This window comes from Manacus vitellinus, unplaced genomic scaffold (assembly GCF_001715985.3).
Source record: "Manacus vitellinus isolate BGI_N305 unplaced genomic scaffold, ASM171598v3 scaffold_119_pilon, whole genome shotgun sequence".
Classification (NCBI taxonomy): Eukaryota; Metazoa; Chordata; class Aves; order Passeriformes; family Pipridae; genus Manacus; species Manacus vitellinus.
In genome coordinates, this window is record NW_021938894.1 from 439491 (window position 1) to 452812 (window position 13322).

The 13322-nt window shown below is 54.4% G+C and overlaps 1 protein-coding gene across 1 annotated transcript in view; it reads left to right on the forward strand.

Annotated features, from left to right (window-relative positions):
• Window positions 1–13322, forward strand: part of STIM1 (stromal interaction molecule 1) — a 51551-nt gene that overhangs the window by 16627 nt on the left and 21602 nt on the right. The window contains exons 2-4 of the mRNA XM_029965756.1: window positions 5901–6015; window positions 8643–8754; window positions 9693–9808. Of these exons, the coding sequence (XP_029821616.1) occupies window positions 5901–6015; window positions 8643–8754; window positions 9693–9808 (343 nt within the window). The remainder of the gene's footprint in view (window positions 1–5900; window positions 6016–8642; window positions 8755–9692; window positions 9809–13322) is intronic.

Sequence of the window (13322 nt, forward strand, 5' to 3'; positions counted from 1 at the left end):
GGGTTGGAGCCTCTCTCCTCCCTGCCCAGGAATCCCTGCCAGCCCCAGCTGATCCAGGTTGGAGCCTCTCTCCTCCCTGCCCAGGAAACTCTGCCAGCCCCAGCTGATCCAGGCAGTCTCACCACCATCAGTGGGGTGTCTGGGGCTGCTCCTCCCTGCTGGCACTTTCTAACCATTGTGTCCTTGCCCAGAGAAGCTGTGGCTGCCCCTGGATGCCTGGAAGTGTCCCATTCCAGGTTGGATGGGGCTTGGAGCAACCTGGGCTAGTGGAAGGTGTCCCTGCCCATGGCAGGGGTGGCACTGGATGGGGTTTAGGGTCCCTCCCAACTCAAACCTTCTGTGATTCCATGATGTTCTACACACAAGGTATTATCCATTTATTCCAACACAGAGAGACAAGGAGATTGGTTCACGTGATCGTTATTATTTAATTCCCTTTTCCATTTTGGGGTTGGGAAACAGCTCTGGATTCCGATGGAGCCTCTGTGTCTCTGGGGGCAAACAAACTGCCTGCTGCCTGTTTCAGATTGCCACATTTAGGCCAGGCTGGATGGGGCTCTGAGCAACCTGGTCTAGTGGAAGGTGTCCCTGTCCATCACCTTTGAGGTCCCTTCCAACCCAGACCATTCCATGATTCCATGGTGACTGTGCTCTTCCACCACCCAGCCCCAACAGCTCCAGTCCATGTGCTCATTGCTGAAAAAGAAGCAGCTTTTAGTTGTTTACCAAGAACTTCCTTGCAGAGAAATGAAGTTGTTCTTTGTTTACATAAGCACCCAGTAGAGAGGAGCCTGCTGGAAAAGGGGAGGTGTTTGTTTGTGGTGTTGCTTCAGTTGCTGTGGGGGTTCATTCACAGGGCTCTGTTGGAGGTGAGGAATTCTGTCTTCCAAGGAAAACTGGCATCTAAACAGGAAAGTGTTGGAAGCAGAAAGCAAGCACGTGGGGGAAGGGATCTGCTGCCACTCACAGGCAGTTCTGCACTCCCAGGTCACAGAATCCCACAGTGGTTTGGGTTGGGAGGGACCTCAAAGCCCATCCAGTGCCACCCCTGCCATGGGCAGGGACACCTTCCACTATTCCAGGTGGCTCCAAGCCCCATCCAACCTGGCCTTGGACACATCCAGGGGCAGCCACAGCTTCTCTGGGCAACCTGGGCCAGGGCCTCCCCACCCTCCCAGCCAGGAATTCCTTCCCAATATCCCATCTAACCCTTCCCTCTGGCAGTGGGCAGCCATTCCCTGTGTCCTGTCCCTCCATCCCTTGTCCTCAGTCCCTGTCCAGCTCTCCTGGAGCCCCCTTAGGCACTGGGAGTTCCTCACATAAAGAATTTATCCTCATGGAGGTTAAATCTCCCTCCAAACTCACAGCTCAGTTTGTTGGGCAAATCCAGCCATCCCGAGGGCCCCTGGGAGTGATGACATTCCCCAGGGACACAGCCCTCGTGTGGCAGGAGCTGGTGGAGCTGGGGGGCTGTTCCCAAGCTGCAGTGCCATTCCTTCTCCCTCAGTCCCACTTAACAGAGCAATTAAAACAAGTGAGAAGCTCCCAGTTGCGGTTCCAGTTGCGGTTCCAGTTGCGGTTCCTCCATGAGGTGTTTTCCCTGGGGGCAGTTCCCTGCTCTGCTGGAGCTGCAGCTTGGCCTCTCCCACCGACTCCTGGGGCAGCTTTGGAGTTCACTCCTTGTGTCCTGCTCCCCTGGCACTAAATTAATTAGCAATAGGCCTCCTGTTCTTAGGGTTGGGCACAGCTGGCACTCTTTGTCCCTCTGAGCCAGTTTTGCCCTCGGCGGAGTCGTGGAGCTCCTGGTACCAACCCTGCCAGGAGTGCCTGCTCAGAGCCTGGGCACAGGGGCACTGCCAGGGTGTGAGCAGTGAAAGGGGCTTTTCCAAAGGGCTCCAGAATCGCTGCCCTGGTGCTGTTACAGCCACTCTTCCAACCCCTCGGGCTGGGTCCCAGCAGTGCTGAGCCCTGGAGTGCTGATCCTGCTCCAGCAGCTCCTCTGCTTGTAGGAGGGGCTGGGAAGGAGCTGGAGCAGCAGGAGGGGCTGAGGGAGCTGGGGGGGCTCAGCCTGGAGAAAAGGAGGCTCAGGGGGGACCTTCTGGCTCTGCAACCCCCTGACAGGAGGGGGGAGCCGGGGGGGGTCAGGCTCTGCTGCCAGGGAACAAGGGACAGGAGGAGAGGGAACGGCCTCAGGCTGTGCCAGGGGAGGCTCCATGGGATACTGGGAAAATTGTTCATGGAAAGAGTTGTCCAGGCCTGGCACAGCTGCCCAGGGCAGTGCTGGAGTCACATCCAGCCTCAGTGATTCCATGTCCCTGTGATTCCATACTGCTTTAAAGTTGCTGCTTTACCTCTGCTAAGCTTGAAACTTTGATAAAAGTTGCATTAAATTCCCCTGTCAATGGGCTCTGCAGCCACTGAGTGAGGGATTTCAGGAGTCTCCCTCCCTGAGCTGGCTCCTGTCGGGTTCTCCCTGTCAAGGTTATGTCTCTCCCCCCACATGGACCCTGCAATCAGGTTTAACTCCGTGTCTGTGCAGCGGGACAGCTGCCGGGGGATTATTGGGAAGAATGCAGGAGGCTCAAATTGAAACCTTTTATGGGGTTCATGGAATCCTAAGATGGTTTGAGTTGGAAGGGACCTTCAAACTCATCCAGTGCCACCCCCTGCCATGGGCAGGGACACCTTCCACTAGCCCAGGTTGCCCCAAGCCTCGTCCAACCTGGCCTTGGACACTTCCAGGGATGGGCATCTCCCTGGTTGGTTGAGAACTTTGTATTTTCATTTATTAATTTGGCCCCTTCTCTTTGGGGTTTAGTTATGGGAGTGCTTTGTTTGGATTGAAAGCCCTGACTGGGCAGAAGTGGAGATACAGACAACTGTGGTTTTAAAATATCCAAATTCTAGGTGGAATTTTGTCCCACAACTTTCACACCGTCCATAAGTCATCATTACTGTCTTCCTTTCGGGAAGTGAATTTTCAATGAAGTTTCAGGTGACATCACTGGCCTCGATTATAAATGAAAGAACTTTCCCTCTCGGGGAACTCTTCTAAATAGGGATCTATCTCTGCCCTCCTGCTCACTCCAAAGGCAGCTCCAGCTCTTTGGGATGCGGGTTCCCAGTGGCTCTCGGATGTTCTGCCCTGACTCCTCTCAAGCCCTGATGCAGAGCCCGGGTTCCCTGGACAGCAGGAGGCTCTGGGGGCAGGAGCTGTCTGTGTTTCAGTGGGATTGATGGCCCAGGACAGCTGTTGGAACCGGGAGCACAGGGAGCTCTGCCGGCACACGGCAGCTCCGGCCCCTGGCACCGGCACAGCCGGGAGCTGGTGCTGGGGAGGAGGGTGGGCACGGATCCAGGGACGTGGGAGGGATGGGAAGGGTTGAAAAATCATTTCAGTAGTTGCAGTTTCTGCAGATAGAAAAACACAGAAGACAGAGCTCAAGGAGAGATTGGACAGCGCTCTCAGGGACAGGAGGGATTGTTGGGGTGTCCTGGGCAGGGCCAGGGGTTGGACTGGGTGATCCTTGAGGGTCCTTTCCAACTCAGGATATTCTGTGATTCTATGAAAAAAACCCTCCAGAAAATCCCATTTCATGGATCCATGCATTTCTGAGTGTGCCTTCAGCCAAAATGTCTGTCCCCAGTCCCTCTCCAGCTCTCCTGGAGCCCCTTCAGGCCCTGCCAGGGGCTCTCAGCTCTCCCTGGAGCCTTCTCTTCTCCAGGGGAACCCCCCCAGCTCTCCCAGCCTGGCTCCAGAGCAGAGGGGCTCCAGCCCTTGGAGCATCTCCATGGCCTCCTCTGGACTCCCTCCAGCATCTCCACGCCTTCCTGATGCTGGAGGCCCCAGAGCATCAGCAGCAGCATTCCCAAGCCGAGCCTTCCCGCTGGGATCTCGGCTCATCCACGTTGTGTTTTGTAGCTGTGGTGCTGTTCCCGTTGCTTTTGGCTGCTCTGCCCGTGGTTTGTCGTTCCCTGTGCTTGGTGGGAGACTTGGGGTTGGCTCAGTTTCCTTCTGTTCTTGCAGATTTGCAGCCCTGCCAAGGCTGGGGGTGGTTTCCAGAGGATCTCTGGAGATGGTCCATGTGGGAGCTTGGATAGGTCCAATCCCTTCCCGGGACTCGGAATTTTGGGTGTCTCCAGGGCTGGGATCAGTGGGATCTTTGAAAGTGCTGCTTTTTAGTGGTTTGCAGGCAGGTCAGGATTTCGTGCAGTGGTTCTCGTGCCTGGGGTTTGGAACATCTGGGTGTCTTGGAGCAACCTGGGATAGTGGAAGGTGTCTCTGGAAGGTGTCCCTGCCCATGGCAGGGGTGGAACTGGGTGGTCTTGAAGGTCCCTCCCAACCCAAACCATTCTGGAATTCTTTCCCCCAGAAGGCACACATGGAAAATCTGCTTTGAGGTCTCCTTGGGCTTTGGTGGGAGCAGCCCAGCTCCTGCAGCCCCTCAGGCAGCTCCATCCCCATCCTGCACCCTCCTTCCCACCCGTTTTCTGGATGTTCTCCCCACCCCCAGCTCCGTCCCCTGGGAGTTTGTTTTGGGACCGTGCTCCGAAGGGAAGCTGAAGGGATCACTTTTCCTTTCTGTGCTCCCCGAGCTAAATATACCGAGCAGCAGCTGATCCTGCTCCAGCAGCTGATCCCGCTCCAGCAGCTGATCCTGCTCCAGCAGCTGATCCTGCTGCGGCGGTGACACGGTGACGGTGACACGGTGACATTGCTGCAGTCACGAGGGACCCACCGGGAGGGGACCCCAGGGGCAGGGGCTGCCCTGCTGGAAGGGCCCTCTTCCCAAACGTTCCCACTGTCCATGTTCCTGCCCCGGCTCTGGGCAGCCAAAGGCAGGGGAGCAGAGGGGCCCCAGGCCGGAGCTGACAGGACCTTGGGCAGCACCTGCAGTGGATTTGCAGGAGCCTGGAATGTTGAAGCTGTCCTGGAGCTGGTCCTGGCCCTGTCTGATGTTAGAGCTGCAGATCTCAGAGGACTCTCCTGTGGGTGGGATCCCACTGCACACAGAGGGGCCCGGGGGCAAAGGGTCGTGCCCTGGGTGACGTGGGAGGGATGGGAATGGGAAGTTATCCTGGGAATGGGAAGTTATCCCTTCATTTGGTTCCACCTGTTGGGCACTGCAGTGTGAGTGGTTCTCCTGCTGGTGGTGATTTCACAGACTGCTTTGGGTGGGAAGGGACCTCAAAGCCCATCCAGTGCCACCCCTGCCATGGGCAGGGACACCTTCCACCAGCCCAGGGTGCTCCAAGCCCCATCCAACCTGGCCTTGGGCACTTCCAGGGATCCAGGGGCAGCCACAACTGGGATATATTTATTTATACATATTTCTCAGTGGTATTCCCTCCTTCCCTGCTGGAACATTTGTTCCAGCTTGGCTTTGAAAGGTGCAGGTCAAACCCAGTAATGATGGTTTGAATTCTTATTCCAGTGACATAAAGCTGGTTCCCTTGTGCTACTTAGGTGAATTTTTGGTGAGAGTATAATTCAAAGAAAAGTCTGGAATCCCAGAAAATGAGGTTATAATTATTTATTATGCCTACTCTGTATTAAAATTAATTGAACGTATTTACTGAATATTTCCTAGCTGGTCTTCCCAGGAACTGAAATCTCCAAGGGTACTGCAGGGAATGTTCATACCCAGTTTGGTTTGTCAGTTTAGGCCAGCAGCTAAAAATATTTGACTAATGATTTTATTAGAGAGAAGTACAAGTTTATGTCTATTATTATAATATATTTATATAATAGCTTACATATATAATAATACTTTATATTTATTCATTGGGATTTCCCTTCTTCTTTTTCTTCTTCTTCTTCTTCTTAAGATTTTTTTAATGCTCCTCATGCCTCTACAAGATGAACCAAAGCCTAATCCTGCTGTTTATTCCTCTCCTAGTTCTTGAGGGAGGACTTGAATTACCACGACCCAGCAGTCAAGCACAGCACCTTCCATGGAGAGGACAAGCTCATCAGTGTGGAAGATCTTTGGAAGGCCTGGAAAACATCTGAAGGTAAAAAAAGGCAAACAAGCAAAGAAACCCTTTTCCAACAGGGCCAAAGAGTTTGGATTTTGGATACTCTCGGAAGAGCTTCCAGAAGGAATGTGCTGCTGCTCTTCCTGCCCTGCACCAGTGCTCTCCTGGCTTTTTTTTTTTTTGGGGTGGATTTTCAGGATTTTCTCACTTGCAGACTCTTAATGCTGCACCTGAGCATGGCCACAAAAGTAGAAATTGTTTTGTTTCTCCACCCTAAAATGTGTGTGAAATAGGGCCAAATGCTGTCCAGTTCCAGGTTCTCTGTTAAGCTCCCAGTTTCAGCTGGAATGTTAATGGAATAATTACACCCTAAATATTCAGTGGAGCTGCGTGGGAGTTCTCCTGCAGGTTGTGTTTTCCTGCAGGTCGTGTTTTCCTTCGCAGAAATTTTCTGAACCTGAAAAGCTCCTTCCTATAGTGAAGGGAAAGCAGAATAAAGTCCTGGAAGTGGAAGTGTCCTAAGTCCAGTCCACGTGGAAATGACTTCAGGCTGTTCCCAAATGGTGTCATTCATCCCTGGGGAGGTGGTGGAAATCCCTGGGGGGTGTAACAGCCCTGGGGATGTGGCACCTGGGGATGTGGGTGAGTGGTGGCCTCGGCAGTGCTGGGGGATGGTTGGACTCGGTGCTCTCTGAGGGCTTTTCCCCCTCCAGGACCCTGTGACCCCACAGCTCCCCTGGGCCGCCGTGTCCTCTGTGTCCCAGGAACACCTCCTGTAAGGAATATTTATCCCATTACCCGGCTGTTTACACAGGGCTTTGCCTGGAGTGTATTTTAGTGTCGGCTGGCAGAGGGCAGAAATCATTAAGGGATGGAGGAGAACATCCCACGATGCTCCCCAGGTCCCTTAATTGCTGAGCTGCTCTGCTCTCCCTGCTCCTGGCACACACGGACCTGCCACGGCCTTGGCAGGGCTGCTCTGGCATCACAGTTTCCCAGGGCTGGGCTTAGTTCCTGCTCTTGTTTTCCCATTCATCATCCCGTAGGTCTGGCTGATAAAATAAATATCCAAAGGATGGTTTGATATCCTGGAATCACAGAAGGTTTGGGTTGGAAGAGACCTTAAAGCCCTTCCTGTTCCACCCCCTGCCATAGGCCACCCCCTCCACTAGACCAGGTTGCTCCAAGCCCCATCCAGCCTGGCCTGGAACACTTCCAGGGATATATCCAGCCTAATCTTGGAGCTTGAACTTCAGTCATAAAACCGGAATCAGGCTTGTAGGAAAGGTCTGCTCCTCCCTGTGGGTGTGAGAAGGTGCTGTGAAGGGACAGGGCAGCTGTGCTCATTGCAGCTGTTTCCAAGCCTTTGCTTTTCCTCCCTTCCATTGATCTTGTTCCTGGGCACCTGTGGAAAATAAAAAGTTATTTCTGCCCCTTAATGATCAAAAAATATAAAGGCTGTGATGCTCTTACAAGTGTTGTATCTGACAGATGAAGCCCTGGGTGAGCCACAGAAGTACCAGATCAGCCCTTTTTGGCAGGGCAGGGACCTGCTCATCTTGGCAAGTGTGCATGCTTCCAGCTTGGTTCTCAGGGATTTCTTCCCAAGATAAACACCTCTGGGGATGGCACCTTCCTTTGGAGCCTTGCTGTCTTTGCTCAGTGCTGGGCTCAGTCTGTCATCTCTCCCAGCTCCCTCAGCTTCCTCAGCTCCTTCATCCCTCAGCTTTCCCTCCCAGCTCCCTCACATCTCTCCCAGCTCCCTCAGCTCTCCCTCCTCTCCCCCAGCTCCCTCAGCTCTCCCTCACATCTCTCCCAGCTCCCTCAGCTCTCTCCTCTCTCCCAACTCTCTCAGCTTCCTCATCTCCTTCATCCCTCAGCTCTCTCACATCTCCCCCAGCTCCCTCAGCTCTCACATCTCTCCCAGCTCCCTCATCTCCCTCACATCTCCCTCATATCCCTCACATCTCTCCCAGCTCCCTCACCTCTCCCTCTCCTCTCTCCCACTCCCTGAGCTCCCAGTCGGAGGCGTTGGGCTCTCTGGAGCTGGCAGGGAGATGTTTCTCATACTTGTGGGCCAAGTCACTGTTGACATTTGGGCAGAGGCCCTGGAGCTCTGCTGCCCTGGGAGCCAGAGGAAATGGGCCTTTTCCTGCCTTGGCTGCTGGAGAGGGTGTGAAGGAGATGGATGGGGGATGTCAGGGCGTGTGAGGAGCTGACTGTCAGCAGGAGGGGATTCCCAGCCCAGCCTTGCTGCAGCCTGGGAAGGTGCTGCAGGAGCTCAGCCTGTCTGAGCAAGGACAGAGGTTGATAAATTATTAAAAAGGCCCCTCTGTCCTAAAAAAACATGTGTTGCATGATGTGCCCCAGGCCAGGTTGGACGGGGCTTGGAGCAACCTAGGCTGGAGAAAGGTGTCCTTGCCCATGGCAGGGGCTGGCTCTAAGATCCCTCCCAACCCAAACCATTGTGTCATTCCATGGTTCTGTGATCCCAGGGGATCCTTCCTCACTGCAGGGGGTTGTCTGTGAACTCTGCAGGGATTTTTCCCTCGCAGAGGGTGGCGGGTTGGGGAGTGTGTGGTGAAGCTCTGCTGTTGCTGGTGGGTGATTTTGGGGGCTGAGGACCCCTGATAAGCTGTTTGCCTGCCTGTGCCTCTCCTCAGTGTATAACTGGACGGTGGACGAGGTGGTTCAGTGGCTCATCACCTACGTGGAGCTGCCCCAGTACGAGGAGACCTTCCGAAAGCTGCAGCTGAGCGGCCACGCCATGCCCAGGTCAGTGCCCTCCGTGTCCCCGGGAGCCTCTGGGACGTGTGCCAGGGGCAAAACACATCCCAGGCAGCTCCTGACTTCACATGTAATTCCTTGGCATGGGCAGAGCAAAGTCTCATTCCTGTTCTGCTCCATTTTTGAGAGAAATCTGGGTTAGATATTGGGAAGAAATTCTCCCCTGTGAGGGTGGGGAGGCCCTGGCCCAGGTTTCCCAGAGAAGCTGTGGCTGCCCCTGGATCCCAAAAGTGTCCAAGGCCAGATTGGACGGGGCTTGGAGCAACCTGGGCTGGTGGAAGGTGTCCCTGCCCATGGCAGGGGGTGGCACTGGGTGGGCTTTAAGGTCTCTTCCAACCCAAATCATTCCATAATGCCAGGATAAGAGAAACACTGGCTGTGAGTTGGCCTAAACTTGCAACAGTTTTGAAAAACCTCAGTGCAGCTTTCTGGGAAAGGTTCTTGTCACTGAAAAAGGGGCTTTTAAACTGACTGGGGAGGAGGGATTAACTGAGAATAAATCCCAGTTAACTGGGAATAAAACAAGGAGGTTTTTGAGGCAGCACATGGTGTGTCCACACTTCTTCTGAGTGAGAAGTGTAGTTTGTGGTGTGTGACACAGGATGGCAAAGGCAGTGGAGACTTGGTGAAAAAACAACTATTACTGATTGGTAGGACACCAGAAGATGGGTTTTGGTGGGAAATCAGTCCCTCAGGCTGTCAAGATTAATGAAATAGGCTTGGCCTTGGTTTTCCTTGCTCTCTCCATTCCCAAAGATGCTGCTGTAAACCTTGTCCTAGAGACACCCTGGGTCAGAGACACCAACACTGAGGGATTTCCTTTGTGCTGATAGCAGGGAGCTCTCATGTCCTGCTCCCCTGGTGTCCCTGTGCCTGCTCCTGGTCCGCTGTGAACCCCAGTGAGTGCTGCTCTGCTCTCCCCGCAGGCTGGCAGTGAACAATGCCACCATGATGGGCACTGTGCTCAAGATGACCGACCGCAGCCACCGGCAGAAGCTGCAGCTCAAGGCCCTGGACACGGTGCTCTTCGGGCCCCCCCTCCGTGAGTACCCCGGTTCCAGGGCATGGCATCTTGGAGGTTGGAAAAGACCCCCCAGGTCATCAGGTGCTGGGGCTGTCGATCCCAGGGATCTGTGTCTGCTCGGATGAAACAGGCCTGGGTGACCCAAACTGCCTCACCCGGGAAATCGTCCCGGTGCGGCTCCCTGGAACAGGAGCAGGTTGTCTCTGGATTTGTGGGAGCAGCTCTGCAGCTCAGAGGCATCCTGGGCTGGCATTCCCATCTCTGGGAGCTGCTCCCAGGGGTGCAGACCTACCTTCTTGCTGGGATCTCCTGTGTCTGTAGGGTGAAACCTTCCCGTCTGTCCTTCCTGTGGTGCTGATGGGGGGGTTTGAGGGGCTGGAGAGCAGCGGCCCTGCCTGTTCCCAGGGGAGCTGCTGCCATTCCTGGGTATCCTGGGGCTCTGTCAGTGACTCAGGCTGTGGATGAGCTGCCTCTGGAGCAGGGAGGGAGCAGCAGGCTGGGTTCAGGATGGCTGACACGAGCAGCTCCTTTGAAGCTCATTCCAGGCTCAGTTGGATCTCAAGCCCTCTGATGCCTATCTGGATGTGCTCAAGGTGCTCCCTTTGCATCCCTTCCCTTTGGCTCTTGTCTGCTCCCAGTTCAAGGTGCTTTTGTCTCCCTCCCTCCCTGTCATTGCTTTCCCATGGGCGTTGGGTGCTCTGGGGAGGTGCTCGGGGCCCAGCTCTGTGCAGGCAAGGGGGATTTTAGGGCAGGCTGTGCTGCCTGTGCATGATTTGAGTTCTCCCTACACAGAATTCCTCTTCCCCTTTTACTTGTCGTGTGTCCCCAGTGCAGGAGGTGTAAAATGAGGGTGACAGGGTGCAAATGGGGTGAAATGGCCCAGGAACTCCCTGAGCTGGGGTTGCTGAGGGCTGGAGTTTGTACTGCTGAAAACACCACTTGGTGCTTCCTCTGTTCTTTAAGTGGCTTTTTAAGCATCAATTAAAGAATCCCAGACTGGTGTGGGTGGGAAGGGACCTCAAAGCCCATCCAGTGCCACCCCTGCCATGGGCAGGGACACCTTCCACCAGCCCAGGGTGCTCCAAGCCCTGTCCAACAGCAGCTCCAGCCCAGCGACTCCTGTGGGGTGGAATTTCCCTGGCAGTTGCTGGTGCCCTGTAAATGGCCAAGTGAATGGCTTGTAATGGGTTGAGATTAATGGCTGTTCTCCCTGCTGGAGCTGTTCGTTCCGCCCTGGCTCCCTTGGCTCTGGAATGAGCCTCCCTGGGTCACGGGGATGAAAGTGTGCAGTGACCTGTCCCAGTGTCCTGGTCAGGCTGGAACAGCCTGGGCTGGGACAGACTTGGGAGCCCTGGGCCTGGAAGTGTTCCAGGCCAGCTTGGAGCACCCTGGGCTGGTGGAAGGTGTCCCTGCCCATGGCAGGGGTGGCACTGGGTGGGCTTTGAGGTCCCTCCCAGTCCAGAGCAGTGTGGGATTCTGTGGCTCTGTGTGGATCAGGTGTGTGTATTTCAGGGGAAATACACCTGAAATCTGCAGCTGAAGTAGAGATTTAACCCTTTCTAGAAGGTAAAATTTCCTGGTTTCTGGTCACCTGAGTGGCTTGGTCTCCAGTCACAGCTCGAGGCTGTTTACCTAGAGCAGTTCCTTCAGGAAGGGATTGCAAAACTCCTTTCACCAGCCACCAGCAGCCTCGGGAAGGGCTGGGTGACCTTTTGGGCTGCAGGAGCTGCAATCCCTGGGGATTGGGATTACAGCACACAGACACAGGGTGTCCTGCATTGTCCCTGGGGATTGGGATTGGAGCACAGGGACACACACAGGGTGTCCTGCATTGTCCCTGGGGATTGGGATTGGAGCACAGGGACACACACAGGGTGTCCTGCATTGTCCCTGGGGATTGGGATTGGAGCACAGGGACACACACAGGGTGTCCTGCATTGTCCCTGGGGATTGGGATTGCAGCACAGGGACACAGGGTGTCCTGCTGCTGGGGGAAGCCTTTCCCACCCCAGGGCTGCAGAGTTTCTACTCTGGTGTCTCCTGTGGCTCGTGGCAGAGGTTCAGCCAGCAGCAGTTTTCCATCCTGGCCCATTTCCATGTGGATCCAGAGGCTCCTGGGTTCTGCTGCCAGACTCCAGGCATGCCCTTTCCTAAGGCAAACAGGTCTGACCACTCCAGCTCTGTAATTAAGCCAGGTGCAGGGAGTGTGGTGCAATTATGATCTGAGCAAGATGAAGTGATTGCTCCTTCTGTGTCTGTCCCTTTGGTGTCCTGTTCCTGTGCTTCAGGAATTCATCCAGCACAAAATAGGACAACTTCAGGTGAAATATGGAATCCCAGACTGGTTTGGATTGGGAGGAACCATAAAGATCATCCAGTGCCACCCCTGCCATGGGCAGGGACACCTTCCACCAGCCCAGGTTGCTCCAAGCCCCGTCCAACCTGGCCTTGGACACTTGCAGGGATGGGAGAGGGGAGGGAAAACAGGAGAAACAGGGGAATAGGAGAGGGGAATTTCAGAAAACAAGCAGTAAAATTCAGAACAATGGATATTTTTGGTGAAAAGTGAAGTTTAATTTTGGTTTTTTCTAACCCTGAAGTGATGGAGACCGAGACATTTGTCTCCTCACAGATGGCTCAAGGCACCTTGGTGGCAGAGTTTGAGGTTCAGAGACAAACAGGATGTTGTGCACTGGGTTATCCATCCAGGATAGCATCCATCCATCCCTCCATCCATCCAGGGACTTGTCCTGGCCACCTCTCCGAAGGCCAGTGAGTGGGGTTTCAGGAGAGGTTTCCATGGACATCCCAGGACAGGGGTCCCCCAGGTGGGGTTTGTTCCACAGCTGGGCACAAGCCATGGATGCTTGTCCATATTCTATGATATGATTCTGTTTAGGAACTGGGGAGAAGTTCCTGGCTGTGAGGGTGGTGAGGCCTTGGCACAGGTTGCCCAGATAAGTTATGGATACCCCATCCCTGGAAGTGTCCAAGGCCAGCATGGACAGGACTTGGAGCAACTGCTGGAACCAATTCCTTTCCCTGCACTGTACTACACGTGTTTTTGACAAGTCATTTGAGCCCAGCTGAATCATTATTTGTTTAAAGCAGGAGGATTTCCTAAGCAAACAGCAGCTGAATTTATTGCCTTGAGATTCACCATCCATCCCAAATATTTACAGTTCCCTGGATGGGGTTTGGAGTACCTGCACCTCGGCTGGAAGGCAGCCCTGGCCCTTCCATGGGCTCCCCAGGGTCTGGCACTGTTATCCCATGGTTTGTTCACTCTGTGTGCCAGGGGTGCCTGGGCATTCATATGGAGCTTCAGGGCTGGGATCTCTGAGAGGAGGGACAGCTGTGACCCTACAAAGGCAGGAGCAGGGAATCTGAGCAGCCTGGCTGCTCTTATGGCCAGGGGAAATCAGGACAGCTCTTTCTTTCCACAGTTACCTTGGGGGTTCACTGGCAAATAAAAGAGTTTTAAGGACTCAAGAAAGGGCTGGGGCTGCATATCAACAGGCAATCCCAGACT